We start from the raw sequence: 26,470 nt of genomic DNA, 5'->3' as shown, positions 1-26,470 counted from the left end.
GACAAAATCAGAGACCCTTGAAATCCTGAAGTCTTTGCACCTTCTTGTCCAGCTTCCAGCACTAAGGTCTGGTTCACAGTAGACACTCAATACATGTTTTTGAATTGGACTGGATTGAACCAAACCCTGCCCATTGAGAGTTACTTTAACACATGAGATGTTCCCTACTGTGCATAGAACCCTATCCCAGGCTCTGAGGAAGCAAAAGAGCATTAGACATGGTCCCTGCCCTCAAGAGTCTTGCAGTCCATCTGGGGAAAAGGGATGAAACATATATATGTAAATACAAACCACAATATGAAGCCATGTGCTATGGACCAATGAACAGCACAGACATAAACTGTGTCAGGAGGCAGAGGGCACTCAGAGCTGGACCAGTCAGAGAAGGCTTCATGGAGAAGGCTCCATATGAACTGGACTCTACATTTGGTCTGTTGGCCTTCAAATGAAAGGATCACCAGTCTGGAAGGGGCCATGGAGGTTATCTATTCTAAGTCCATTGTTTGACAGAAAGGGAACCAAGGCCAAGAGGAGAAGGGATTTAACCAAGGGCACAGAAGTGGTGGAATTGGGACTCCAGTCCTCATCTTCCAAGTCCTTGCTCTCTGCTTTTTCCATCACACAAGGCTTCTTGGAGATAGGAGGTGCCTTTGTTCTTGCCCCACATCCCTTCCATTGGTATTCTCTACCTCATGTCTAATTCTAGATCAGAGACACAGCCAACCATGAGTGCAATGACCAAAGAAGGTCTGAATCAGAGCATTCATGCTCCTGGGTCAGTCCCAGGGGCCCTCCAGCCACTGAGTACTAAAAGGGGCAAGTTGTCCTCCCAGAAACATTCTTTCTCCTTAATTATCTTCTCCTTCCCCCAACTCTAACACTTCCCTGAAGGATTTATCTACCTTTCCTATTAATTCCTCTCCTACCTCCTGGGGCAGATAAGCACTTACTCTGAGGAGATCAGATACACAAGGCATGTTCAGAACCAATTTTTGAAATGAGCCATAGGTGAAAGCCCCTCTTCTCTCTTTCACTTTGGATTGGACACAGTAAACATCATAGGATAAACAGGTGTGGATGGGATATTTTCTTCATCAAAAGTCTCTTTTATTTTATTTTTCCCAAGCCATCCTTCCTTCCACTTCCTTCTTACTGTTGAGGGTACCACTGTACTTGGGTCAGTCAGATTTTCAGCCTCTTGGTCATCTTTGACTGATCACCCTCCCTTACCCCATGTACACATCCAGTCTCCAAAGCTTATTGTGCTATCTCCACACCACCTATTCTCTGTATTCATACAGCATCCTGCCCTACTTTAAACCAATCATGTCCAAAGGCCCATTGCTACAAAGCTTCAGCCAGTCTAGGCTGCACACCTGACTATGAACCCCCTCAGTACAGCTTGTTTAGGAGAGAAAGCAGGAAGAAAACAAGGGGATTTCACTTGGCTCTCTCTCCATCCCCTCCAGAGCCCTAGAAAATAAAACATGCCATAGAAGCATTTCCTCACAAGGCCAGCAGGGCCTTGAGTTCCCAGGGTCCTCCCTGAACACTTCACCACAGAAGGTTTCTGCCACCAGTAAACCCAGGGAATGGGGACAGGGAGAGAACATAAAGATGGAAGACTTAGGCTGGAATTCAGTGCCCCATTACTTTCTGTTTCTGCAGCATTATAACCCTCCTGACTTGTCCCAGGTCGGCCATGTCCCAAGTCTTAGCTCTAGGATCAGAAAGAGAGACAATAAAGAGGCGCAGGAGGTGGATTTCCTCCTAGGCACTTACCATTGGAGCGGTGAATACAGGTGTGTTGGTTATCACTCAGGAAAAAGCCCTCCCGGCACTGGCACTCATAGCTGCCCATCGTGTTCACACAGATCTGCTGACACCCGCCATTGTTATCCAGGCACTCATCCACATCTAAGTCCAAGAGAAAGGAGAGGAAAAACAAGTGAACCTTTGACACCCTTGAGTCACATGAGCTATGCAAAAAAACAGCAAAAACCATAGTTTTTGGAGCTACAAGGGAGCTCAGAGTTCATCCAGCCTAGCCCCTTCATTTTACAATTGAGTAGAGAGGCCCATGGCAGAGAAGTGACTTACCCAAGGTCAAAATGAGCAAAGGGCAAAGCTAGGATTTGAAACCAGGCTCTCTGATCTTTGTCAGCGGCAGGAGCATCTACAGTGAAAAAAATCAAGACATCTAGAAGTAACAATCCCTTACTTGGGTCATGGTGCACAGTGCGTGGCCGATACATGCTTGCTGAATGGCTAAATTTATTTGTACAGTGCTTTACCATTTTCAAATGGTCTTCACATCTGGAATTTGATCTGGGCCTCAGAAGAATCCCAAGAAACAGCTGGGCCACGGATGAGTCTGATCTCAAGTTAGTAAGGGGGACTGTCCTGGGGATTCCTGTCCTGGAGGGGATTGGACTCTCTGATCTGGGAGGGCCCTTCTGCCTTGAAGATCTGGTCATTGGCATTCCTGAGTTCTCCTGTAAGCCTAAAGTGGGAGGTTGACTTAGAAGCCTTCCCAAGCCCTTCCAGCGCATGGTCCCATGATCTTGTCTTCTAACTCTGTGATAGAATGACTGATTTGACAGTCGTTTATTACCTCTGTTTTACAAAACTGATGACAGACCTGGTGTCCACAGAGAGGCTATATCACAGGCCCACTGACCCAATTAGTCAGTGACAGAACCAAGCTTAGGATCCAGGTCTTCCATCTCCTAGTGCAGTGTATGAGACCAAACAATCAATCAATAAGGTTTATGAGACACTTCCTCTGTAGCATGGACTGTGCTAGATATTGGGATACAAATACAAGGAATGAGATGTTCTCTACTGGAAAATAAATGGCAATCCAATGGGAGAGAACACAAGTACACATACAAGTATATGCAGCATAAATATAAAACAAATAACTGCAAATATGTACAAAGAGATTAAATACAAAGTAGCCCAAGAGGGAGAGGACTAAGTTGGGGAGACCAAGAAAGACTTGATCCAGAAGATGGTACTTGAGGAAGAGAGGGCCAAGGATGGAGGGCATTCCAGGAAAGGGGAATGGTCAGTAAAAAAAGTCAGAGGCAGGAAATGGCATTTGTAGGAGGACCAGAGAGACTGGCCAACAGAGGGCTAGAAGAGGGGACTGTCCAGTGAAGCTAGAAACTTGGTGTGTAGAGCTTTAAAAAGCTAAATGAAGGCATTTCTTTTTCATCTCAGAAGGAATATGAAGCCACTGGAGTTGATTGAATAGATGGGTCAAATGCTCAGATCTACATTTAAGGAAAATTATATAGACAGTAGTGCTCCAAGATGAATTAGAATGATCAATCTTGAGAGACCCATGAGGAGATTGCTTCAATAATCTAGGCAAGAGGTGATAAAGGTCTCAACTAAGATAATTTCCCACATATACTTCATTTGGTCAAAATTATAATAGCAACTAAGATATACAGACAAAGACAGAAGGAGAGAGAAAAGGAGATGGGGGAGACAGAATGAGAAAGCAAGGGGGAAGGAGGGAGGAGAGAAAAAAGAAAAAAAGGAGAGGAGGAAAGAGAGGAGAAAAAGAGAGAAAGAGAAGGGAGAGAAAAAGAAAAGAAGATGAGAGAGAGAGGGGGAGGAGGAAAGAGAGAAGTGGGGGTACTGTGGTGCATTGGGTAGAGGGACCAACTTAGTAGTCAGGAGACCCGGATTCAGGTCCTGTATTAGACACATCCAAGCTGTCTGATCCCAAGCAACTCTCTAAGACATAAAGTCCCAGACTTCTTGCCAATCTATAGCAGTGAATGCAGGTTCCACCTGGAAATTTCCCCATGGCAATGAAATCCTGGGTAAAGAGCCCACCAAGAAGTGAGTATGGTGTTTAGAGCTCATAGAACCTGTTCACAGCCATTCTTACAGCAGCTTAGAAATCACAGCAAAGCATGGGGGTTTTGTCCCCATTTCTCAGGCAATGAAACTGAGACCAGAGAAGTTATCCCTTGATCAAAGTAGCAGAGCTGTGTGGGTTAGAAGCCATGACTCTGGCCTCTGTGATAATGGTCCACCCGTAATACAGTGTATTGGTTGTGTTCTCCAAGGTGCTTTGTGATCTGTATCTGTAGTAGAAGGAATTGCTATTTCTAAGGCCACGAGAGACAACTAGCTTCTAATGTATACATTTAGACACTGGCTGTGTCTCATTAAGAATTTGGTAGGTGCCAAATGTTCTCCTCCAGCACTGAGCTGTTGGCACCATCACCACCATTTCTGTGGGTAACCTCCACTGATCACTGAGTGGAGGCTATAGCCCTTTTTTAGCTTCTGATAGTCTGGAATTGCCCTCATGAAACCCTCTGTTTCCCCAAAGAAATCTGTCTGACCAACTTGGACGTGGGTTCTCTCATTCTTGATGGACATCATTTTTTACCAAGTTCATGCACACATCATCTGTGGAGACCCTCTGGATTCCATTCTTGGGCCTGCAGCATTTCCTAGGCTCCATTGAGGAGGAGGAAAAATTAAGTCATATTCAGCAAATCAAGTGTCTTGTTACCAGTCTTTGCTATTGCTCATTGGAGTGATGTCTGCTTAGTCCAAAAGTTTTGGGCCTGTTTATCACATGCTCAAAGCTAGCTTTTCAATCCTTTTCCTTCTTTTTGTCATGGAATTGTTCATCTTCCTACAGCTGCCTTGGGGTGATGACATCTCTTTTTTGTTAATACTGTAGACATTTTTGTCAGGGTACTTTCCAAATTTGCCACAGTCCTTTTTGCATTTCAGAAAGCATGTATCAAGACGGATGTCATGCACATGTTAGTCACAATAATTATACAAATTAGCATTGCTTTTAAGGTTTGCAAAGTGATTTCCATTTGACCCTCAAAACAAGCCTGTGAGCTAAGTGCTAATATCATCATCCCCATTTTACAGATGGGGAAACTAAAGAGTGAGGAAAATTAAATGACTTATCCAGCATCACACTGCTACTAAATGTCAGACAAGATTTGACCTCAGGACTCCTTGATTCCAAGTCCAGCACTCTTTCCACTGTACAACCTCACTGCTTGAGCTAACTGCTTTAAACATGGTCTTCCCATTTAGCTTTGATTTCAAAATGTCAATAAATCTCAGAATGGAGGCAGCCATCAGCTTCTCTGTGATATCTTTATGATTTATGTGTCTTGACTGAAGGAGACCAAGGTATTTTTAGGTATTGCCTTTATCTATTGGCTCAAAGTGAAGTCTTCAGTCCCTAACTTTGCATTACACATGTTAAAATTTTGTACTTATGGAGTCCAAATGATACTTTTTTAAAATTTTGGGAAAAGATTCCACAAGTTGAAGGAATTATTTTGTTTTTCAATGAAGCCATCTATCTTAGTGTCATCTGTCTGTATACATTAAGTTGTTAATAAAATATGTTGGATAAATTTATTTTTAAATTTTGAATCCATAGTTCTGTTTAGGAGAGATCATAATGTATTTAAAGTGAGGTAGAACTCTAATGGGCTTAAACTGTCTTACTGAAGAATCCCACATTATATACAAATTGTTCTTGATGTTATTTTGTGGGTAGCATATTTTAAATAATGAATAATTTTCCATATGAACATCAAATACTCTAGCATTTTTATTATACTGAGGTATATTTTATATACTCACAGAACGTGAGTAAGCCATGAGCACAGAGCAGAGTCAAAGGCTTTGCAATAATCAGCAAAGGAAGTCTATATATGTATTGTGGCCAATTTGATAATTACTGAAGCAACAAGTTTCCCTTTTTCACCTGTGGGACTTTTGGGAGAATCTTTTTTACTCCTTAGTCAAATATTTGGGGTTTTAAAAATGTTTATAGATTTTTCTGTATGATACAATTTACGAATGTTTTATATATAGAATACAAACTCATAGCTGGTCTATATGAAGTGGGGGCACTTATATTGTCATCCTTTGGTAATAGATGTGTGATCTCCCACCCACCCCTACCCCCTGACCCCTGCTTTCCACTTTTACAAAGAGGCCAGAGTTTCAGCCCTTAATGTAACTCTTCCTTCTTTTATTATATTAATGGTATGGGAGCTTTCTGTGTCTTTTGTGATCCAATTTAATTTTCCCTTTATTTTTTGTGATCCAGTTTTAATTTTCACTTTTTTGGGCTTCTTCCTGCCAAGTAGATAACCAGAAATTTTCCACATCCTCCTTCTCACAGGTTCTGTCTTGCTCCTTGCTGATTTTATTACTTTTCAAAGAGTCGTGAAGTTTTCAATAGGTGTTGAATTATTTATCTTGTTATCTGTGCTGCTTTGACCCCTGTGTCACCTTGACCATTTAACTTTGGCCTTCATTTGCTGATTGGTTAATTAATTATCGATAGGCTTTCCTTTTCTTGATTGTTTTACATGGTTCTTTCCTGTTGCCTTTCATCGGGCAGTATGGCATTCCTGTTTTCCATTGTGGGTACCATCTAGCACTGATGTCATCTTGTAGTGCTTCTCCACAATCTTCAATGAATCTCTGGAGTCACTTCTTCCACAGTGGCTCTGGGGACATTCCTTGACCGCTCCACCTCTTCTCCTATTTTTCTTATTATGGAAACGGCTTCTACATATGCTGCACTGTGCTGCTCCTGGTACGTTTTTACACTTTCTGTCAAATATGGGACAGTCCTCATTCATGATGGTTATTGCAGAGACCAGATTTTAAATGACCATGTTATTATAATTTTGTCTGCTAGTTTGATTTTTAGAATTCTAGTCTAAGTATGTCCATCTCTTCTTCAAAATTATTTGAGGCTTCTATGCTGGTTTTGATACCTGTTTCATCATCATCATCATTATTATTATTATCTTTTTTGATGTTCAGATAGAAATGATTTTTTTAAATTTCATGTTCTGAACCCTGTTGCACACATAGATAAAATGACTACATTTTTTAATCAAATAAGAGGATTGTCAGATTGCTTTCTGTCTTGGGGAGGGGGAGGGAAGGGAGGGGGGGAGAAAAAAATTGGAACTAAAAATCTTATGAAAACAAATGTTGAAAACTATTTTTACATGTAACTGGAAAATAACAAGATACTTTTATGATTTAAAAAATAAATTTTAAAAAAGAGTATTGGGGGGCAGCTAGGTGGCACAGTGGATAGAGCACCAGCCCTGGATTCAGGAGGACCTGAATTCAAATCCAGCCTCAGACACTTTACACTTGCTAGCTGTGTGACCTTGGGCAAGTCACTTAACCCCAATTGCCTCACCAAAAAAAAAAAAAAAAGAGTATTGGACTGTGAGTGCCTCTTCTGTAGGCTGGCCAAAAGGTCAAGATAACTTCAGGACTGCAGAAAGAAGGGCAGCAGTGATGTGGACCTCAGCCTGTCACTACCTGGTTATTGCTTTGGCTTGGTCCCATTGGAAAGCATTTCATCCCATGTAATTTGGAGATGAGGAGTGCTTGGGACAGTGACATGGCTGTTAAAAATCACATTCTTTGAGTTGCTGATGGACCCATGCTAGATAGTACAATAATAAGTTTAAACTATGGAAAATGTCATGTTTCACATGAATTGTTCTTGGCACTATTTTGTTGGGGTCATTTTTGAAATAGTGTTTTCATATGGTCATTGACTATCCCAGTGTCTTCACTATAATTGGGTCCATATTGGGGTGTTCCCAAAGTCTCGGCAAAGCTCCTAAAGCTTACAGATGCACAAAGACTTTGGGGACACTTGGGATTCATTGACCAGGAATACCCCGTGTATATCCCTCGGAGGCCAACCAGAATCCAAGGCTTTGCAGGACTGGACACAGCTTAGGGAACTTTCAGGCCTCAGTGCAGGAATTATGAAGTCAGTGATGCTACTCTTTTTCTCCTGAGGCTTTTATCCATCCCTTTTCCTCCTTAGTCAATAGACTTGTTGTTTCCTTTAAAGTGGTTATAGGTTTTTCATGACTTTTCAACTTTTCAAGTTGTTGTGATTATTTATTACTACTGCCAAGGGACCCTGGACTACTTAGGTCTCCTCTCAGAGCCTCCGTCTCACCCTTTATGAAATGGGAGAAGAGGGGGATTTGGGATCGTGATCCCACTTCTCGGGTGAAATCCTAGAATGTTGTAAAATGCATGATTGATTTTAGTTGCAGCTCTGACTCATGAAGTGACCTTAGGCAAGTCTCTTCTGCCCTCAGGGCCTCTGTTTCCTGACTTGTGAAAGGAGGAGGTGGGTCTGAATAACACTAGACCCCCCTGGGCTCCAAAATCCAACAACAAGCCTGGGATTCTAGGAAAATGTCCCCCAGGCCTGCCCCGCCTCAAGAGCTGCTGCTACACCAGGGGACCAGGTTTTTGAAAAGGCTCGGCCCCCGGTGCCCGCCCTGCTGCCCAGGCTGGGCAGCCCTGGGCTCTGCCATGCTCCCTCTGCGCCTCCACAGACAGGGTTGTGAGGTGGGAATGCACAGGCAGCAGACACAAAGGGCATTCCTGGTGCACAGAATCTGGATGGATCCCTGGTCTCAGAGAACACATCGTGTTTCAATTAGAGCCCTCGTAACCTCCTCCCTCCCCCGCCCCCTCTCTCTGGCTAGCCATTTGTTTAATGCCATTTAATGAAAGGAAGGCTTCTTAAGTCCCAATGTTCCATGTCTGTGCTGTCATGTGAACAGGCGGCCCAGCCACAGAGCACTCTCCGCTACTGCCCCCCCCCTCCAGCCATTAAACGTTTTATGAAGTTCTTTTTCACATAGGTATGTGTTTCACCCCTGGGACCTAGCGTGCAAGTACAAAGGTTGAGGGAGCCAGGCCAGGCTCTGAGACCTACTTCAACCTGACCAGGACCCTGAAAGGTGTCTACAATGCACGGGCTCAAGTCCTGAATCAAGATTTCACTAGCTTGCCAGTGCAGATGTCATATGTTACTTCCCAGAAGAAGAATGGTGGGCTAGTGAATAGCAGAGACAGGCCTGGAACCCAGGGCATCTGGCTGCAGGCCTCATCAACCTTCCCTTCCCTCTCTGCTTCCTTAACTTTGTTACATGAGGGAAGACAGAGTGAGTAGGGGGTATTAAAGGTCACTCAGGGTCCTCAGAGGGGCAGTGACATGTCCAAGGCCACACAGGTAATCAATTCCAGAGGCAGGATCTGACTCCCAAACCACTGTGCTTCCCACTGCCTGGTGCTCCCTGCGCTGCTCCGGAGGTAACAGAAAACACGCTGTAGGGGCATCAGGTCTGCATCTCGAGCCAGGGAGCAGGTCCTGCCAGGCTGGGCACAGCTTCTTCCATTGAACCAGCCTTTCTCAAACATCATTCCATGAATGGCAAGCGCTGTCTCCTCAGCTCCTCCTCTTCTCATTTTTATAAATGCATTTCAGTAGAATCCATTTCTTTTATAAGCCTGTGCATTTTATTTTCTGCACTTAAAACACGATTCTGAGGAGAGGCCCACTGGCTCCACCAGGCTGCTGGCCCAAGGGCTCTGGGACACACAAAAGGTTAAGGACCTTTGCTTTTTTGCATTCTTTTCATTTTGATGCAACTTGGGATTTACTTTTATCCTGTTAGGCTTTTATTTGGGGTGAATTATGAAATAATAAAGGGGTTTCCCCCCAAGAAATTAGCTTGTTATTCATGGCCAATAATCCTTTCACAGTGCAATGAAATCGACTGTAGACAGTTTCCGTGGAGTTCAGTAATTATTGCAAATCGCTGCGGACACAATGGTTCACATGTCTCAGTAGACGGTGCTAGGTCTGAAACTGTAACTGCCCCAGCATTTGGATATATACACAGAGGAGGTGCTAACCTGCATAGAAAGGGGAGTTTCCTCACCTAGGAGTTCCCTATGCTAACCAGTGAAATCTGTTATCAGTAAATAAACATTTATTAATCACCTACTGTGTGCTAAAGTAATGGGAATACAGAGAAAGGCAAAAGAGTCTCTGCTCTCTAGAGCAGGCTTCTTAAACTTTTTCTACTTGCAACCCCTTTTTGCCAGAGAAATTTTTACACAACCCCAGGGTATATAGGTATATAAATTAGGTATAGATAACCTTTTACTGTTGCCAAATTTTTTGCAACCCCTGCATTTAGTTACACTACCCCATATGGGGCCATGACCCACAGTTTAAGAAGCTTTGCCCTAGAGCCCCAGCGCTGGAGACAGGAGGACCTGGGTTCAAATTTGGCCTCAGATACTTACTAGCTCTGTGACCCTGGGCAAGTCACTTGACCCCAATTGCCTCTTTTAAAAAGTCTCTTCTTTCAGGGAGCTCACAGTCTAATGAGGGAAACAGCCCACAAAGCACTATGTACCAACCAGCTATAGCCAGGATAAATTGGAGATAATCACTGGAAGGAAGGCTTCCTGTACATGGTAGGCTTTTAGTTGGGACTTGACAGAAGGCAGGGAAGTCAGGAGGTAGAGATGAGAAGGGAATGCATGGGGTACAGCCAGGGTAAGTTCCCTGAGTCTAGAGATGGAGAGCCTTGTCTGGGAACCAACAAAGGGGCCAGTGTCAATGGCTGACGATGGGCTGCCTGGTCGGGGGCGGGGGGCGAGGGGGGATGTGCAGCTTTTGAAGGGCTTTAAATGCCACAGGATTCTAGATTTAGAACTGAAGGTGATAGGGAGAACCTGGTGTTAACTGTGGTTTACTGGGATCATTTAGACACTGGGTGGACTGGAGTGGGGAGAGAGTCCTGGCATGCTAGTGGGGGAGTCAGGAAGAGAGGAGGGTTTGGGGAAAAGATCACGAGTTCCATTGTCTATGGGATACCCAGTTGGAGACAGCCAGCAAGATTGGGAGATGTGAGACTGGCAGACAGCAGAGGTGAGGACTAATTCAATACATTGGAGGATCATCAGCATAGACATGATCATTGGATCCATGGGAGTTGATGAGATCTCCAAGTGAAATAATAAAGAGATAGAAGAGAAGAGAAGGGGAGGGGAGGGGAGGGAGGCAAGAGGGTGCAGGACAAAGCCCTGTGAGACGTCCATAGTCGGTGAGTGTAACCTTGATGAAGATCCAGAAAAGGAGATGGAGAAGGCGAGGTTGGGTGGGTGGGAGGAGATCCAGGAGAAAGTGGCATCCTAAACACAGAAGAAAAATCAAAGAGAAGAGGGCTTCCAGCAGTGTCAAAGACTGTGGAGCAGTCAAGGGTGAGGAGTGAGAGAAGGCCGCTGGGTTTGGCCGCTCACTTGGGCGAGAGCAGTTTGGCTAGAATGATGGAGCAAGAAGCCAGACTGTGAAGAGTGAAGGAGTGAGTGAGAAGCAAAGACACGGTGGCGCTGTTGTGGGCGGCCGCTAGCCACAAATGGGAGGAGAGGTGGGACCTGTTCACCATCAGGGATGGTGGGGAGAGCGTCGTAGACACCAGGCAAGCCATCAGCAGATCACTCTGTCTCTGTTAGTTCCTGTTCCTAACCTGGATTCCCTTTTGTAGGTGCCCTGAGGGCAGGGGCTGTTTGAGATTCGTGCAGGTGCCTCAGTGCCTAGTGCAGCTCTTGGAACACAACAGATACTTAATATTTGTTGATTGGAATTACCAGTCTCCAACACTCACAGCAAAGATGGCGGCACTGCCCTGTTTCATGACACATAGTAGGCCTATTCTCCTTGAGCTTACAAGGGAAGGAAGAGAATGGGAGAGGCGCATACGCAGTGATAAAGGTTAGAACATGACAGGGACAAACGAGAGATGCAGACAAAGCGCTAAGAGGAATTTAAGGAGGGAAAGATGGCTTTCAGCTGGAAGGAGAGAGGCAAGGCTCCCTGAAGGAGAAGGAGGGAGCCCTAGAGGTCCTTTCACTAAACATGAATTAGACCCCATCAAGGTGAAAGCTGTTCCTGGGATCAGGAAACCCTGGCCTTCAAGTCCAACCTTCAGCATTTCTAGGTCAATCACGTCATCTCTCCATGGCCTAAGCAGCCTCCTAGGATTTTCCATTGCTTTCAGAAATGCTGCTGATCTGTATTGGTGGAGGGAGTTCATATCCTGGGAATGGAATTTTCTACAGTGATGAAATCATACCAAAAACATGTGCAAAGCATTAAGTTGAGCCTAGTAGGGAGAGACTTTACCAGGTGGAGGAGGGGGAAACATAAGGGATTCAGAGGGATCTGGATAGAGGCAGGGGTCAGATCTTATCTGTCTTCTCCAAGACAAAGCACAGAATTCAACACATAGTAGGCTCTTAAGAAATTGTTGTGCCAGGGCCTGAATGCCATTCTTTGAAAACCATGCACGGCAGCCCACTCCCTGTGAATTTCATGCCATTGTCCCATATAAAGATTTCTAACTTATCTCCCCCCAAATTTAAAATGGAATTTAGTAGAAATAAAAAGGAAATCAATACACATCACCCACCCACAACATCAGTCTCTTGCGGGACCAGCGGCTGGCCTTCCAAGTGTTGGTGTTTACATTAGCACAGAACATCTTGACCCATCGCTTTCCAGTTCATATGAATAATTTGAAACAAATGCAAGGTCTTGTAAACATTATTTTTGAGGCTCCCAAACAGCAGATCTTCAAGATTTCCCAGTTGGATGGTGGGCCTATCCCTTTCTGCACCCCTTCCCCATATTCAGCTGCTCTGGTGCAGGCTAGTTTGATTGTGGACAGAAAAGATCCAGGGATATTTTTGCCTCTTCTCAGTTTAGGATTATGGGCTGGGAGGGAGTTTGGGGGTTGTTTAATCTGGCCCTTCATCTTAGTGAGAAGGAACCTGGGCTTCAGAGAGGGAGAGACACCTGCCTGAGATCAGGCCTCTAAATGACCTTGGCTAAATGGTTTTGCCTCTCAATCTCAGTCTCTTCATCTTTAAAATGAGAAAGGTCCTTCCATCCCAAGGCCCTCGGATTCCAGGACCTTTCTTGTCTGTAACCAAGAAAGACAACTTTTAACTACCGAGTTAAGTCCTGATGCATTCAGATTAGGCAAAGGGAGCAAGCTAAAAACAGACCCCAAAAGGCTGTCGTCAGTAAATCAACCAGACCGACGAGTGGTGCCCTGCACTCAGACTGGTCTCCCTGGCTCTTTGTAAAATGTTAAGCATGGAGAGCTTCAGTGTCATCATCCCTCGCCAAAGTCATCCCGTGCCTCATTCTGATGTGCATGTGACCCTTGGGCTCTCAGAGGCTGCCAGGGGAGCACAAATTCTGTCAGATTCTACTGAGGCAGAAAGAACTCAGAAAGGGGCGTGTAGGCAGCAGGCATGTATGAAGTGGTTACTGTGCGCCAGGCACTGGGCTCAGTACCGGGGATACAGCTACAAGCAGAAAGAAAGACAGTGCCTGTCCTCAAGGAGTTAACGTTCTAAGAAGGGAATACAGCACACAAAGAGGAGCCGAAAACCTGGGGGAGGGGGAGTAGGGTCAAGATACCAGCGTGGGCTGGGCAGGGGAGGAGCAGGAAGACACAGCTGGGAAGAGGATGAAGCTTGATTGGCCCCAGGCAGATGTTCCCAGTGAGAAGATCCTGGGGCCTGGTAACAGGCACAGCTAAATAAAGTGAGGCTTACAACTAGAAGCTTGGCCAAGACAGGGTGAAAGGTTTAGCTTCTTCAAGCAGTAAGAACCACTTGGTGAGATGGGACTTGGCCTGCATTAGTGCAGGGTGCCCATCTCGAAGAATGCTGAGACATTCAATGTTGCCAAGCATTGCTCTCGGGGTACAGCCTCTATCTCAGGGCTTCTTAAACTTTTTCTACTTGATTCTCCCTTTCACCGGAGACATTTTTCGGTGACCCCGGGTGTACAGAAATATAAAATAGGTATACGTAACCTTTTACTGCTGCCAGGTACTTACAACAGTGCTTAGAGTTTAGCCTGACTAGGAGTGTATGTTCCTCCTAGATGGGAGGGACAAGATCTTGGTGATGATGGTTGGGATTTAGCCTCTCTGGGCACTGAAGATAGATAGATAGATAGTGTGTGTATGTGTATGTTTATGTATATGTGTGTACACACACACACACACACACACATATATGGGTTTGAATCCCATCTTGGCCACATACAATCTGTGTGATCTTGTAACAGACACTGCCCTTCTCTGACCCTCAGTTTCATCTTCAATAAAATTCATTCATTCATTCATCCCACAAACATTTATTTATTTATTTATTTTTGTGGGGCAGTGGGGGTTAAGTGACTTGCCCAAGGTCACACAGCTAGTAAGTTTCAAGTGTCTGAGACCAGATTTGAACTCAGATCCTCCTGAATCCAGGGCCGGTGCTTTATCCACTTCGCCACCTGGCCACCCCCCATAAACATTTATTAAATGGCAACTGTGTGACAGGAACTATGCTAGGAACTGGGAGAGGAGTACAGAGGCAAAATGACATGCTCCTTGGTCTTGTGGAATCCCATTCCATGAGGGGAGTCAACATGTCCACAGGTAAGTAAATAGCAAACACATACACAATTAATAATAAATGAAATTGTGGAGAAGACCACTAGCTGCTGGGGGTATCAATATCAGTCTTGCTATGTGGCGCAGTGGGTAGAGCACCGGCCCAGAAGTCAGGAGGACCTGAGTTCAAATCTCACCTTAGACACTAGCTGTGACACCCTGGGCAAGTCACGTAACCCCAATTGCCCTAACTATCCAGGGCCACTTTTAGTCATCCCGATATGTATCTCACTACTGGGCCCAGATGGCTCTGGAGGAGAGAGTGAGGTTGGTGACCTTGCACAGCCCTGCCTCACTTAAATCCTATTCAGTGCAAGTCATGACATCACCTCCTGATGTCATGAAGGACAAGGAGGCGGCTAGGTGGTGCAGTGGATAAACACCGGCCCTGTATTCAGGAGTACCTGAGTTAAAATCTGGCCTCAGACACTTGACACTAGCTGTGTGACCCTGGGCAAGTTACTTAACCCCCATTGCCCTGCCAAAAACCAAAATAATAATAATAATAATAATAAAAGAATGAAGGACAAACAACAACGAATTAAGCTGTGAAAGAAGCAAACAATGCCAGGAGAGAGAGGGCATTCTGGGTAAGGGGTCCAGCATGGGAAAAGGCATGGGGGCAGGAGATAAGATTTCACGTATAGGGATTAGCGAAGAGTCCAATTTGGCTGGAGCATGGAGTGTGTGAAGGAGAGTAATGTTGAGTAAGCCTGGAAAGACAGATTCCAGCCAGATAAGAAAAGCCATCAGATGCCACAGAAAGTCATGGGCAATTCTTAAATAGGTAATAAGTAATAATATGTAATCTGATCAGACTTGGGCTTCTTAGGGAATGTTGTAGCAGTGATGATAACACTGGGTAAGAAGTGGGACCTCAAGACCCTTCTAGCTCAGAGATTCCTTGGTTCTAGGATCTAGAACCCCTAGAACACCTTCCCAGGAATCTGGAATGTGATTGATGTGTAAGTTCCTTCAGGGGATGCTTGGCCATTCTGTGTGACTCCTCTCCAGGTTCTGTATAAGTGGGCCATAGGGAGTCCCCTCAGTGTGCTGGCATCCTCTCTTCATTTCTCCTGATCTCATGAACGTCTTCAAGCAATGTTTTGGTCATCCCTCATTCTTGGCATTTGGCTGGTCCATCTGCCTTTTTGCTTATACATTTCCTTCATCTGAAAACTTCCCCTTCATATCCCTTAACCATTTATATACTAAGGAAAGTCTCCTATACTTTTAAAGTCCCATCAGCTCCCTATAAACCCTGGGTGTCGGAGATTTGCTACAAAGGCATTTTCCCCCAGCTAACTGTCCCTCTAATTCTATGTTGGTTTTGCCTGTACAAAAGCATTTCCATTTTATGTCATTGAAATTGTCTATTCTGTCTTCTCTGATTTCCTCTCTTCCTGTTCAGTGATAACTTCTCCCCCAGCCACAGTTGTGAGAGGTCTCTCCTTTGCCTCCTCCATCCCAGAGAGAACATCCTTTGCTTGAGTTCTCTTTGAAGCCCCTTGTCTGTCTCCCCATTGTCCCCTGGGGAAAACTCCTTTAGAGACACTAGCCTGCTCCGTGATTCACAGCCCTCTCCACGGGGGGAGGGGGAGCTGGGTTCTTGTTTCTGGGAGGAGTTTTGCAAGTCTCTGAAGGCAGCCCCATCCACTTTGCTCTTTCTGTTTGATTGCAGATCCATTTTCACTGTCTGTCCCAGATGTACACGTGCTGGACAAGCACTTTCGGTTGCACTCTCTAAGGCCTTGTCATAATCTGGGCAATAACCATTCCTCATCCATTTGGCTTTTCCTATGTGGATGGGCTAGGCCAAATTGGTCTTAGGATCATGGCTCTCTTTCAGGAGGTTCCGCAATGTTCCAGGGTTTATTGTGACCAAAATGATGCCATCTGAAAACAGGAATGCCTGAAAGATGTCACCATGCAGAGGGGAGTCTTTCTGGATCCAGAAAATCCTCCACAATAGTGGCAAATACCTTTGGTGAGCATACATCTTCCTGGTGGACTCTGATCATTGTGATCAGAGAGTCACTGTTTTCTGCCATGGGCAAAGAATCCATCGCTAAGTGGCTAGCCCACTCTGGACCAGCCAGTCTGCTTGAATTCTGCTGTTCCTTTTGAAAGGACTGACCCTCCCTATGGCTTCTGCTTCTAAGATCTCTGATTGTGGAATCTGCTGAGCGAGGAGCCAACTCTCAGCCAAGAGGCCTAAAGGCAGAGCTGGAAGAGAGGCTGAGGAGCTGGACACTCCACACATCTGACAGCAGACTTGGCTGCTGACCCCTGCACATGACTGCTGGGGCTGACTTTCTCCCCCCCCCCCCCCCCCGTTGTGCTGTTCCAAGCTGTGCCTGATGCTGTTGGGAGCTGGTGCCTGGGGCCTTGTATACCCCAGGCCAGTTCCCGTTCCTGCCCTGGGGGAGCCATCTGGGACTGGAAAAACCACAGGGATGGTTAAGGCCCCCAGCCGCAGGACATCTACAAAGTTTGACCCGGGCATAGACAATAAGCACCAGGATCTCTGGAGAGAAAGATGGGCCTAAAGTGGCGATGGTAACACCTGGTCAGTAACAAGCTTCAGTCCCAGGTCTGCAGCGTGCAGTGAGTCTCTGCCTCCTCTCTCAAATGAGGGAGTTGGACTACATGACCTCACACATCCCTTCCATCACCAGCTTGGTGATGTGGGGATTTATTTCCAGATCCCAGGATGGTTCTCGTAGCCTAGAAGGGGTATCATAGGTTACCCAGTGCCCCAGAGGCTGGCATAAAGGCCACATGACCTTGGGAAGCCCCCGTCAGTGTGATGGAGACAAAACATTCCTGCTTTGCTAGTTTGAAAGAATGGATGCAAAAACTCTTTGAAGACAGAATCACTTGCTGATGTGTAAAATACTTGGTAAGATATGAAAGCTTTGTTGGGAGTGTTCAGCCACTTTGTAAAGTGAAACTCTTTATCATCTGTAAAGCACTTTGTAAAACACAAAATGCTTTAATACTATACTATAAATCGTAAAATGTTTTAGAAACTATAAAGCGCTTTGGAAACTGCCAAAGCCTTCATAAAGCACATGGCATCACACACATGCAAGGCATTATCACCTGCCAGCGCTTGCTGGTCCAGCTGGAGACAGAGGCAAATTTGCCATTCCCGTGAAAAGCTCACAAGAAGGGCGAGGAGCAGGGGATGAGGAGAGGCCAGACTGTCTCCCATGGTGGGCTTCCACTGCCTAATTATCAGATGAGTTGGGTGGGTGTTGGAAGGGAGAGCAGACAGCCTTCCACTTCTTTAGGGATGTTGACCCTCAACTCAGGACCCCATCAGCTCTGCTAGCTGGATGCAGACTGGCTGGCCTCCTGGCCCTTCTACTGCTTGGCACAGAGCAAGGTTCTTCCTCCTTTGCCAAGGAGTGGCTTAGGGAGAAAAGCTCCTTGGACATCAAACAGCTCTGGCAAAATTGCATCTGATGAGTTAAGTGTAAATAAACGAGAAACATATGGGCCCAATCTCTTGTAAAATACACATGAGCTTTAAGGCTTCAGGGACTCTGCATTTGGCAAAGCTCATGTTAGATTTGGCCAGACCCAAAATGCTCAAGAGATTATCTGCAAGGGGCAGGCATGTGGCCCATCCTCCACCCCAAGCACTGGCCTGAGCTGCTCCTAGAGGGCTCATTGTCCTTCTAGATGGGCTCAGCCAGGATCGTGGGCGTGACTCCAAGGAGGAGCACTGCAGGGGCCTCCAGGTGATTCTGACACCCACGGGGGAGGGGGGGGCATCTACTTGGCCCCAAGAGCAGAACTAGGAGCAAAGAGAAAAATTGGTGCTTTATGTTAGGAAATTCTTCCTAACAGGTTGAGTTGCCCAGCACGAAATAGGCTGGCTCAAGACACGGTGCACTTCCCTTCCTGGAGGTCTTCAAGCAAAGGCCAGTTGACCCTCTGCCTGCCACTCTGGTTGGGGATTTCTTTAAGCAAGGGGTTGGCCAGGCTAGCCACCAAGGATTCCAGCTTTCCGTTTCTGCTCCTGAAAGCTTTGTGCCAAGCTCTGGGGGACTAGACTAGGAAATGGACCTGGGATGGACTCCTAAAAGGATCTTTCTCTACCTGTGGAAATGAGGCCTCCCTTGGCTATTTCTAGTCATTAAGAGCTGCTTAGAGCACAGCTGTCATATTCCTAGCCTGCAGCCTCAGGCTGCCCATGGGTAGAATCTGATTAAATGTAACTGGGAAATGTTGAACAAAATAAAAATACAACACAGCAGAGATAATGTGAATGTGTGGTTTTCTGGGTCAATGGAGTTTGGCACAGTTGGCCAGAGGACCAAGATGTAAAGTCATTGCCCAGGATCACAGGCCGGTTTGTATCCAGGGCAGGACTTGCACCTAGGTCATCTTGGTTCTAAGGCCTGATTTCTCCTCACAATGATATGCAGCTTCTACAATGCCAAGCACCCCAGGGGAGGTGAGAAGGGGAGGAAATAAAAACCATGACCAACTCAGTGGTCCCTGTGCTCAAGAGGTCCCAGGCTACCTAGACATCAAGCAGACCCCAAAATAACTATAATATGAGAAAGTGATAAATTCCCCAAGAGAATCTGTACTGACAAAATATGGGAATTTGGAAGAAGGAGAATTTCCTTACAGAGAGACAAGGAAAAGCTTCTTGAAAGAAGTAGCCTTTGAGCTGGGCCTTGAAGGAGGGGATGGGATGGAAATGGGCAAGTGGGGCTGGCAGGAGGGTCCAAGAGGAAACACCAGAAGGAAAACCCAGAAGAGGGTGAACATGGGACCCTGGCTGAAGAATGATGTCCAGTGTAGCTGAAGCAGAGGGTACAGGAAGGGTAATATTGGGCAGCAAGTTTGGAAATGGCTCCTAGAGCCCTAGAGTCTAGAAATACTGGACTACCAAGGCTAGACCTTATTCATGGATGCTCAAAGTTGGAAGGAACCTCAGAGGGCATCTAGTCCAACTCCTACCAGAATGAGAATCTTCTTCATAATCTCTACCATAAGTGCTCATTTAGCTTCTGCTTGAAGATATCCATTGATAGGGAACTCATTACCTCATCATCATTACCCCCCTTATTCTTAGCCTTATTCTGCTTACCTGTCCTAATTTTGTCCTCCATAGAAAAGAACAGAACCATTAAACCTCAAATTCGATCGGATAAACAAAAACTTTCCCAACCATCTCAAGAATACAAAGCCTGCTGGTGGAGAGGATGTCAATTTGGGGGAGGGGTGTTGGGGTAGGGGGTTAGAGAGGGAGCGGGGTATGTTTGCTGCCTTGAGCATTTGATGGGCCATCGCTTCCAGGAGTAATCAGGATGTTCTGCTTGGCCCCCAGAGGACAGAACAAAGAAGAGAGTGGATGTTACAGAGACGCCCATTTCAACTGGATGAAAGAATAGCTTTCTAACGTGAGAGTTGCCCAGATATGAAACAGACCGCAGGCAGGGGAAGCTGGTAGGTTTCCATTATTGGATGTCTTCAAGCAATGGGTTAGAGAACCCACCTCACCAGGAATGTGGCATAGAAGGGATTTTGTCCCCAAATGAACTGGACTGAATAATCACTCACATCTCATCCAATTCCAAGCTTTTGTGGCGCTTGATGGGATAGGAGGGGGCAGCAGCATCCTTGGGCAACCAGAAAACCACAGAGAAGACTAAGGCTGCAACACCAGCTTCTCTGTGCCCTCCTTGTTCATGGACAGTTGGCTTGGCTTTTCTTGGATAGGCTCAGTGGCTCCACCAGGGAAATTGCATAGGCACATCACTAGCTTGTGCTTCGGCTGGCCAAACTCCCCTGGGAACAAGAGGGGCAAGAATGGGAGGTCAGTGGCTAGGTCAGCTCGGCAAGAGACGGACCCACCACTTCATTCCTCTCTTCTCTCCTCCTCTCGTAGAGCCTAAATAGAAGCACTGCTTTAAAACATCAGAAGTGATTTATCCCCCTGGTGGATTCCAGGCAGTTGACAAGGAGGAATTGATGGGAAAAGCAAACAAGCAATTTCAGTTCAGTTGACATGAATCTTAAGCTTAGAAAGTCAAGTGAGGAAGTGAAATGCCATCTAGGACCTGCCCAGGAGCCACCTCAGAGCCACCCAAGGAGCCATCTAGGAGCCACAAGTCACTTCCTCTCTCGAAATCTCCACTTTTTTCCCACATGTAAAATAGAGGGAGGGCTCATGATGCTTGCATTGACCACCTTACATGGCTGTTGTGAGAAAAATGATTTGCAAATGTTAAAATACTCGAGAAATGTGAGATAATAATATAATTCCAATAAAATTATGGAGATGAACTTAGGCAGAGCACCTTACCTCTCAGTCCGGTTGAGCAGACCTTTATGAAGTACTCACTATATGCAGGGCCCTGTACTAGGAAAGGCCTGGGATATAACATTGAAAATACAAGCGTCTCTACTCTCAAGGACCTTACCTTCAACAGAAGACACACCCTATACTGCTTCAGCATGAGGATTGAGACCTCCTTGGTGTCTGTCCTTTTTTTAGTGACACAGGCCACAAGCCATCCATGCCTATCCTTCCCTCCTGCGCAATCTACCACATGTGCTGGGGACCTTCCTTGTTTCCTTTTCGACATTGTGTGAGGACAAGCATAACCATTGGGTTACCCATGTGTGTCTAGCTTTCAGATGCTCCCTGCTTCCTAAAGCCTTTCCTCACCCCCTTGTTCATTGGCATCCTCACCTTCCTCTAATTACTCTGTCTTTACTCATCTCAGATGGAGGGGGTGGATAGGTAGATGCGGGAGAGACAAGGTTCATTTCAGGAGGGAGAGTCTAACAGGAGTGGGGCCAGGACAGGCCACCCTTTGGAGGTGAGACTTGTGCCCAGCTTGGGAAGAGAGAGGATTCTGAACAATGGAGGTGATGGCAGCAGGAACATTCTAGATGTGGGAGCTAGTCTACGAGAAGATCCAGGGCCAACCATGAAGAACAAAGGACAGTTGGACAGGACCATGGAGTAGACAAGGGGGAGGAGCACAAAGTTCCTTTCCTTTCAAATGGGAGAAGGGCCCACTACTCTGAACCCCTCATGGGCTCATAGTGAAAGCTCAGAGGAGTGTAAAAGTTTTCTGCAGCCAGAAAGCCCTCTCTCTCTCTCTGTGCCAGCTGTCACTACTTGATGGTCTTTGGGAAGAGGCTCAGTTCAAACCACATCCAGGGCAAAGAGCCTTGGCCTTGGAGGACAAATGCCAGCCTGCCACTCACCTGCCTCCCTCTGAAGGCCTCACATTCCTCATCTGGAGAATGAAGAGGCCAGAGCAGAGGACCCACCTCTCAGCTCCCTTCCCTTCTAAGTGTGTGACTTTCTGATCCTGGACCTGGGAGGCCATGAGGGATACAAAGCCAAGATGAAGAGAGTTTCTACTCTCCTGGGGGAGCACAGAGACAAGAAGCCAGGTGTGAGGGGTGGCTACTGGAGGGCCCCAACCCTCCCTTTTGCTTGTAGACTGTCCATTCTGCAGGAAGCACTTATGGCTTCAGGGACCAGGGGTGGACTTGGGAGTGCCACAAGAGTTTGAGGAGATGGCCTACTGGAGAAGAAGAAGAAACGCAGCACATGAAACCCGAGTGAGAAGATATTTTAAACTAAAGGGGAAATCTGTTGTCATTCTTTCTGAGGACCCTGAGAAACGCAAGGGCACCACGCCTGGCTCTGATTACTTCAAGGACAAGAGGCAGGGGAGATGGCCGGCCCTCCAGCATTCAGAGCATAGTGATCCAGGAAGTGGCCAAAGAAGGTTCCTTCCCTGGGGCAGCAGAACAACCCCCAGATGGCTTCATTATCCTACTGGGCCTGGGTCCTTCCTAATTAGAATAATTTATCAGCAGGAACAACAAGTGCTCACTTCTTCCCTGGGTGTCATGTTGAAGAAGTAGGGTGAAGGGATGACCTTGGAGTTCCACCCTCAGGTAAGAGGCCAAGCAGGCCTGGTGTGGGGCCAGTCCCAGCAGATAGCCACTTCCCCTCAGAAAGCCAGCCAAGCTGTCCATCAGTTCCCCAGTCTTGCTCATTCCACGTCCGCAATATATCGCGTCAATCATGTCTTTCCACTCTTGGGGCCTCCACCCTAGCTCAAGTTTCAGGCCTCGTCACCTCTTAGCTAAACTCCTACATGGCCTCCTGATTGGTCTCCCTGTCTCCAGGCTCTCCTCTCTTCCATCCTTCCTTCTCAACAGATGACAAATAATCTGTTCTCTCCCAGCTCCTTCTCAGCCTCCTCTTCTCTTAGACTAGTCCAGACCCTAGAAGGGCCAGAAATTGCTCACAAGAGCAAAGCCCTCCCCCCCCCCATTTAAATGCCAGAAGCATGGCCTTGGAGAGGTGACACCAGAATGGATGGGGGGGGGGGGCAGCCGGCTAGGAAATGGTGTAGATGCGCCCCCTCCCACCAGAGGGCGGGGCAGAAGTTGGGGATCCAGGGCAGTATCCTTAGGTACCCCTGCTTGGCTGTGTGTGTTTCTCCTGACAAATCTTCCTGCCAAACCCTTCTCTGAACCATCTGCACACAGCTTACAACTGCGTATTTCAAGAGGACAGGTTGGCCACTTCCCTTCCACCTCCCCATCAAAAGAAGGTTACCATCGCCTCTAAGAAGAAACAAAAACTCCTCTGTCATATAATGAGCTTCACAGCCCGCTTCTGACGACTCTTTGCAGACTGATTTCAAAGTACTCATACCATCCGCTCCTCAATGCAGCCAAACCTCCCTCCTTGCCTCCCTCCACCTCCTTTCCTTAACCCTTTGTACACAATTTCCTCCGGGGACCCCTAGAATGCCTTTCCTCTGAGCTCTCTCCTCTGACACCTTCAGCTCCCTTCAAGGCTCACTTCAAGTGTTTTCTCCCACAGGAGGCCCATCCTGATTCTGTCCCCCCATCTTCAAAAGGCTATGTATGGCTATGTATGGCCACCAACGCACCCCCTGGAATTTCTGTAGGATGATAAGTAAACAAATCATGAGAGGGAGAGGGCTACAGTGGAAGGAGCTGAACTTCAAGTGCAGAAACTTGAGTTCAAATCTATCTACCATGTATTCAACCACTTTGAATTTGGTTGTGCTTATTCTCTCTAGATGTACTTGCATATGTTCTTTCTGCCTCCCCACCCAGAATGTAATCTTCCTGTGAGCAGAGGTTGTCCTACCTATTTTATCTCCATACTTAGCACTGGCAGCCTGCTCGATGTGGGTCAGGAAGAAAAACGAGGAGGCTCTGATGAACTAGCATGGCAGCTTTGTGAGGAGAGGGGACGGCTGTGGGCAAAACGTGCTACTGAGGTAGAAATGGCATGATTCAGCAACTAAGTCAGTATGTGAGAGAGGGAAGAGATGAGGCCTGGATTCGGAGTCAGGGCCCTGGCTCAGCAGAGTGATGAAAAAGTGACTTTCCCACCCGAGCCTTGGCCATCTCCGCTGTGAAATGAGGATCGTGACCGCTGCATTCTGCACAAGGTTGGGGGAGGGAGGAAGAGCTTTATTGAATTAATCAAGGCACCAGCATGCCAAGCACAGTGTTGGGTGTTGGGAGTCCAAAGTAAGAAATGAATCTGTCTGCCCCAAGAGTTATATTCTCAACATGTAGACAGAGAAGTCAATACCAAATACAAAGTTACTACCAAGAAATTTGGGGGTAGTAGGTGGGGGGGCACTAACACCTGGGAAGTCCTCTTGCAGAACCAAGTTTTGAAGGGAACTCAAGGTTCCAAATGGTGGTGATGTAGAGGGCAAGTGTGCCAAGCAGGGAAATAGAGCGTGGAGAGGCACAGAGATCGGGGAGGGGATATAACAACCGAGGTACAACAGAGAGGGACCAGTACATTCGGGCCAGAATCAACCTGGAGAGATTAACTGGGACCAGACTGGGAAGGGCTTTAAATACTAGACTGTAGAGAAGCATGCACTTTTCCTAGAGGCAAGAACGTGCATTGGAGTTTTGTAAACTGTGAAATGCTTTAGAAACCAATTACTCAAATGATGGGCATCAATGTAAATACAAAAATAATGTCTGCAAATGATGGGAGAAGGGGTGCGGCAAGGAGGGAGTCTGCCTTAAGGATGTGTCCCACCCCACCAAGCTGTTGGAGATCCCACCCCGTGAATGAATCAGTCCAGAAGGATTCATTCTCACCAACTGCAAACCCAGTACTTACTCTTCACCAGGTTCTCTATTGAGGATAAATTTTAACTGAGTGCTAGTTTTTGGCTCAGAAACTAAGAGCCCATTTTCCACGCTGGGCAGATGTGAAACCAACATCCCCCATGAGCACTCACTTCTCTCCCGGGTGGAATGGGAAGCAATTCACTAGAAAGTCATTGGCCTTGCTCAGCTCCTAGAGATGCTGGCGTGCAGACCAGGAAGGGCTTTCAAGGGCACACAGGCTGACTCCTTCTTTGTACAGAAGAGGAGGCTGAGGTTCAGAGTAGTGAAGGGGCTCGTTCCAGGTCACACAGCCAGAATCCATCGATTTTTAGAGGGAGAAAGGACCTTAGGGATCATTTAGCTGAATAACCAGGGAATGGAAGAGGTGTGTGACACCCCTCCAAATGCTTTGCTCAAAAATAAAACCCCTCTTCCCCCTCCAGATCTGAGGAGACAATCTCATCAAATGACATACTATTTGTTTTAAAGCACTTAAGTCAGATAGTCGCCCTTCTTCCCTTGCCTTGGCTTCTCTCTCCCTGGCTCCAGCATGCAGATACCGATAATACCAGATTTATAACAATTACCTAAGGATGGGCCTACAGAGACAGTGGTTCATGGTTGGGGGTGGCCTTGCAGCATGGCCCCTCAGGAACACTTCGGGGGAAGACAGGAAAGGGGCGAGCCTTGCCCCCGAGCTTTCCCCACCTTTCTTTTGCATTCTGCTCACTAGCTCCCACTTTTTAATAGAGCTTTCTAGTTCACAAAGCGCTTTCCTCCCATAGTCCTGGGGGGATAAATTGTAGAAGCCTCATGATCCCCATGAAGAAAATGAGGCTCTAAGAAATGAACAGACTAGCTAATGGTCATCAGAGCTAGGATCCATGGGATCCCCTCATTTCACTGAGGCCCAGGGTGGAGAAGTAGTCAGTCCACAGTCACATAGGCAGGTGGTGAGCAAACAACAAGCCCCCAGCAGCCCTCTCTAATAATAACAACCTAGGTTTTTAAAGCCCATTAAGACTTGCTTAGCACTTTCCCGACAACAACCCTATGCAGTGAATAACGTAAGTGTTATTATCACCTTCATTTTATAGCTGAAGACACCCAGGCTCAGAAGGGGAAATGACTTGTCCATGGTGGAATATCTGACAAGTGCTAAAGCCAGGATGCAAGCCTTGGTCTCCCAGGACCCCAGGCTCTTCCTACTCAGCTATGCTGCCTCCCAAACATAAAGGTGGCAATCAAGGCCACTTTCAGGTCTCATCACTTCTATGGGTATATATGAAGTCAGGCTTTCCATCTCCTCCTCATGAAACTCATGATACCAACATGGCTGACTTTAATATGGCTTAAGTCATTCCCCTGTGATCTTAAGGACACCAGAGGGGTACAGACAGGTGACAGCAGGAGCCCTGCGGGGCAGGTGGTCAGCAGCAAGGGAATCAGGGAAGGCTTCCTGGGGTGGGTGCCACATGAGGATGGGTAGGAATTCAGCAAGGAGATGGGGAGGAGGGATTTCCCAGATAGAGGGAGCACTGTGAGTCAGGCCTGGAGGCAGCAACACTGGAGAGAAGACCTCGGTCCCCCCGCAGCAGATACAAGAGCACAAAGGGTAGCCCCCAAGGGGCAAGATAAGGTACTTTGTATTATGACTTTTCCCCATTGCCTGAATCTCTGCAGCCCAAAAAGGGTTTGTGCCATTGCTGCATATCTGGAAAACCCTGGACCACTCCCGCAGTCTCTTGGAGCCTCATTTTCTTCATCTCTACAATAACAGTGTTGGCTTGATGACCTCTGAGGCCCTTTCTAGCTCTCTGTGAATTTACAAACCTGTGTGGAGGAATGTCTGTCAAATGAACGGATGAATGAGTGACAAGCAGGCTCAAGAA

The 26,470-nt window shown here is 46.6% G+C and overlaps 1 protein-coding gene across 8 annotated transcripts in view; it reads right to left on the bottom strand.

The window, feature by feature from the left end:
- SCUBE1 (signal peptide, CUB domain and EGF like domain containing 1) overlaps positions 1–26,470 on the bottom strand; it is a 234,040-nt gene that overhangs the window by 154,413 nt on the left and 53,157 nt on the right. For all 8 annotated transcript variants that reach the window (XM_043969294.1, XM_043969295.1, XM_043969297.1 and 5 more), the window contains exon 4: positions 1,783–1,917. In XM_043969294.1, coding sequence (XP_043825229.1) covers positions 1,783–1,917 — 135 coding nt within the window. The remainder of the gene's footprint in view (positions 1–1,782; positions 1,918–26,470) is intronic.

This window comes from Dromiciops gliroides, chromosome 5 (genome assembly GCF_019393635.1).
Source record: "Dromiciops gliroides isolate mDroGli1 chromosome 5, mDroGli1.pri, whole genome shotgun sequence".
In the NCBI taxonomy this organism is placed as follows: Eukaryota; Metazoa; Chordata; class Mammalia; order Microbiotheria; family Microbiotheriidae; genus Dromiciops; species Dromiciops gliroides.
The sequence above is the reverse complement of the archived record's forward strand: the minus strand, read 5'-3'. Positions and strand labels throughout refer to the sequence as shown.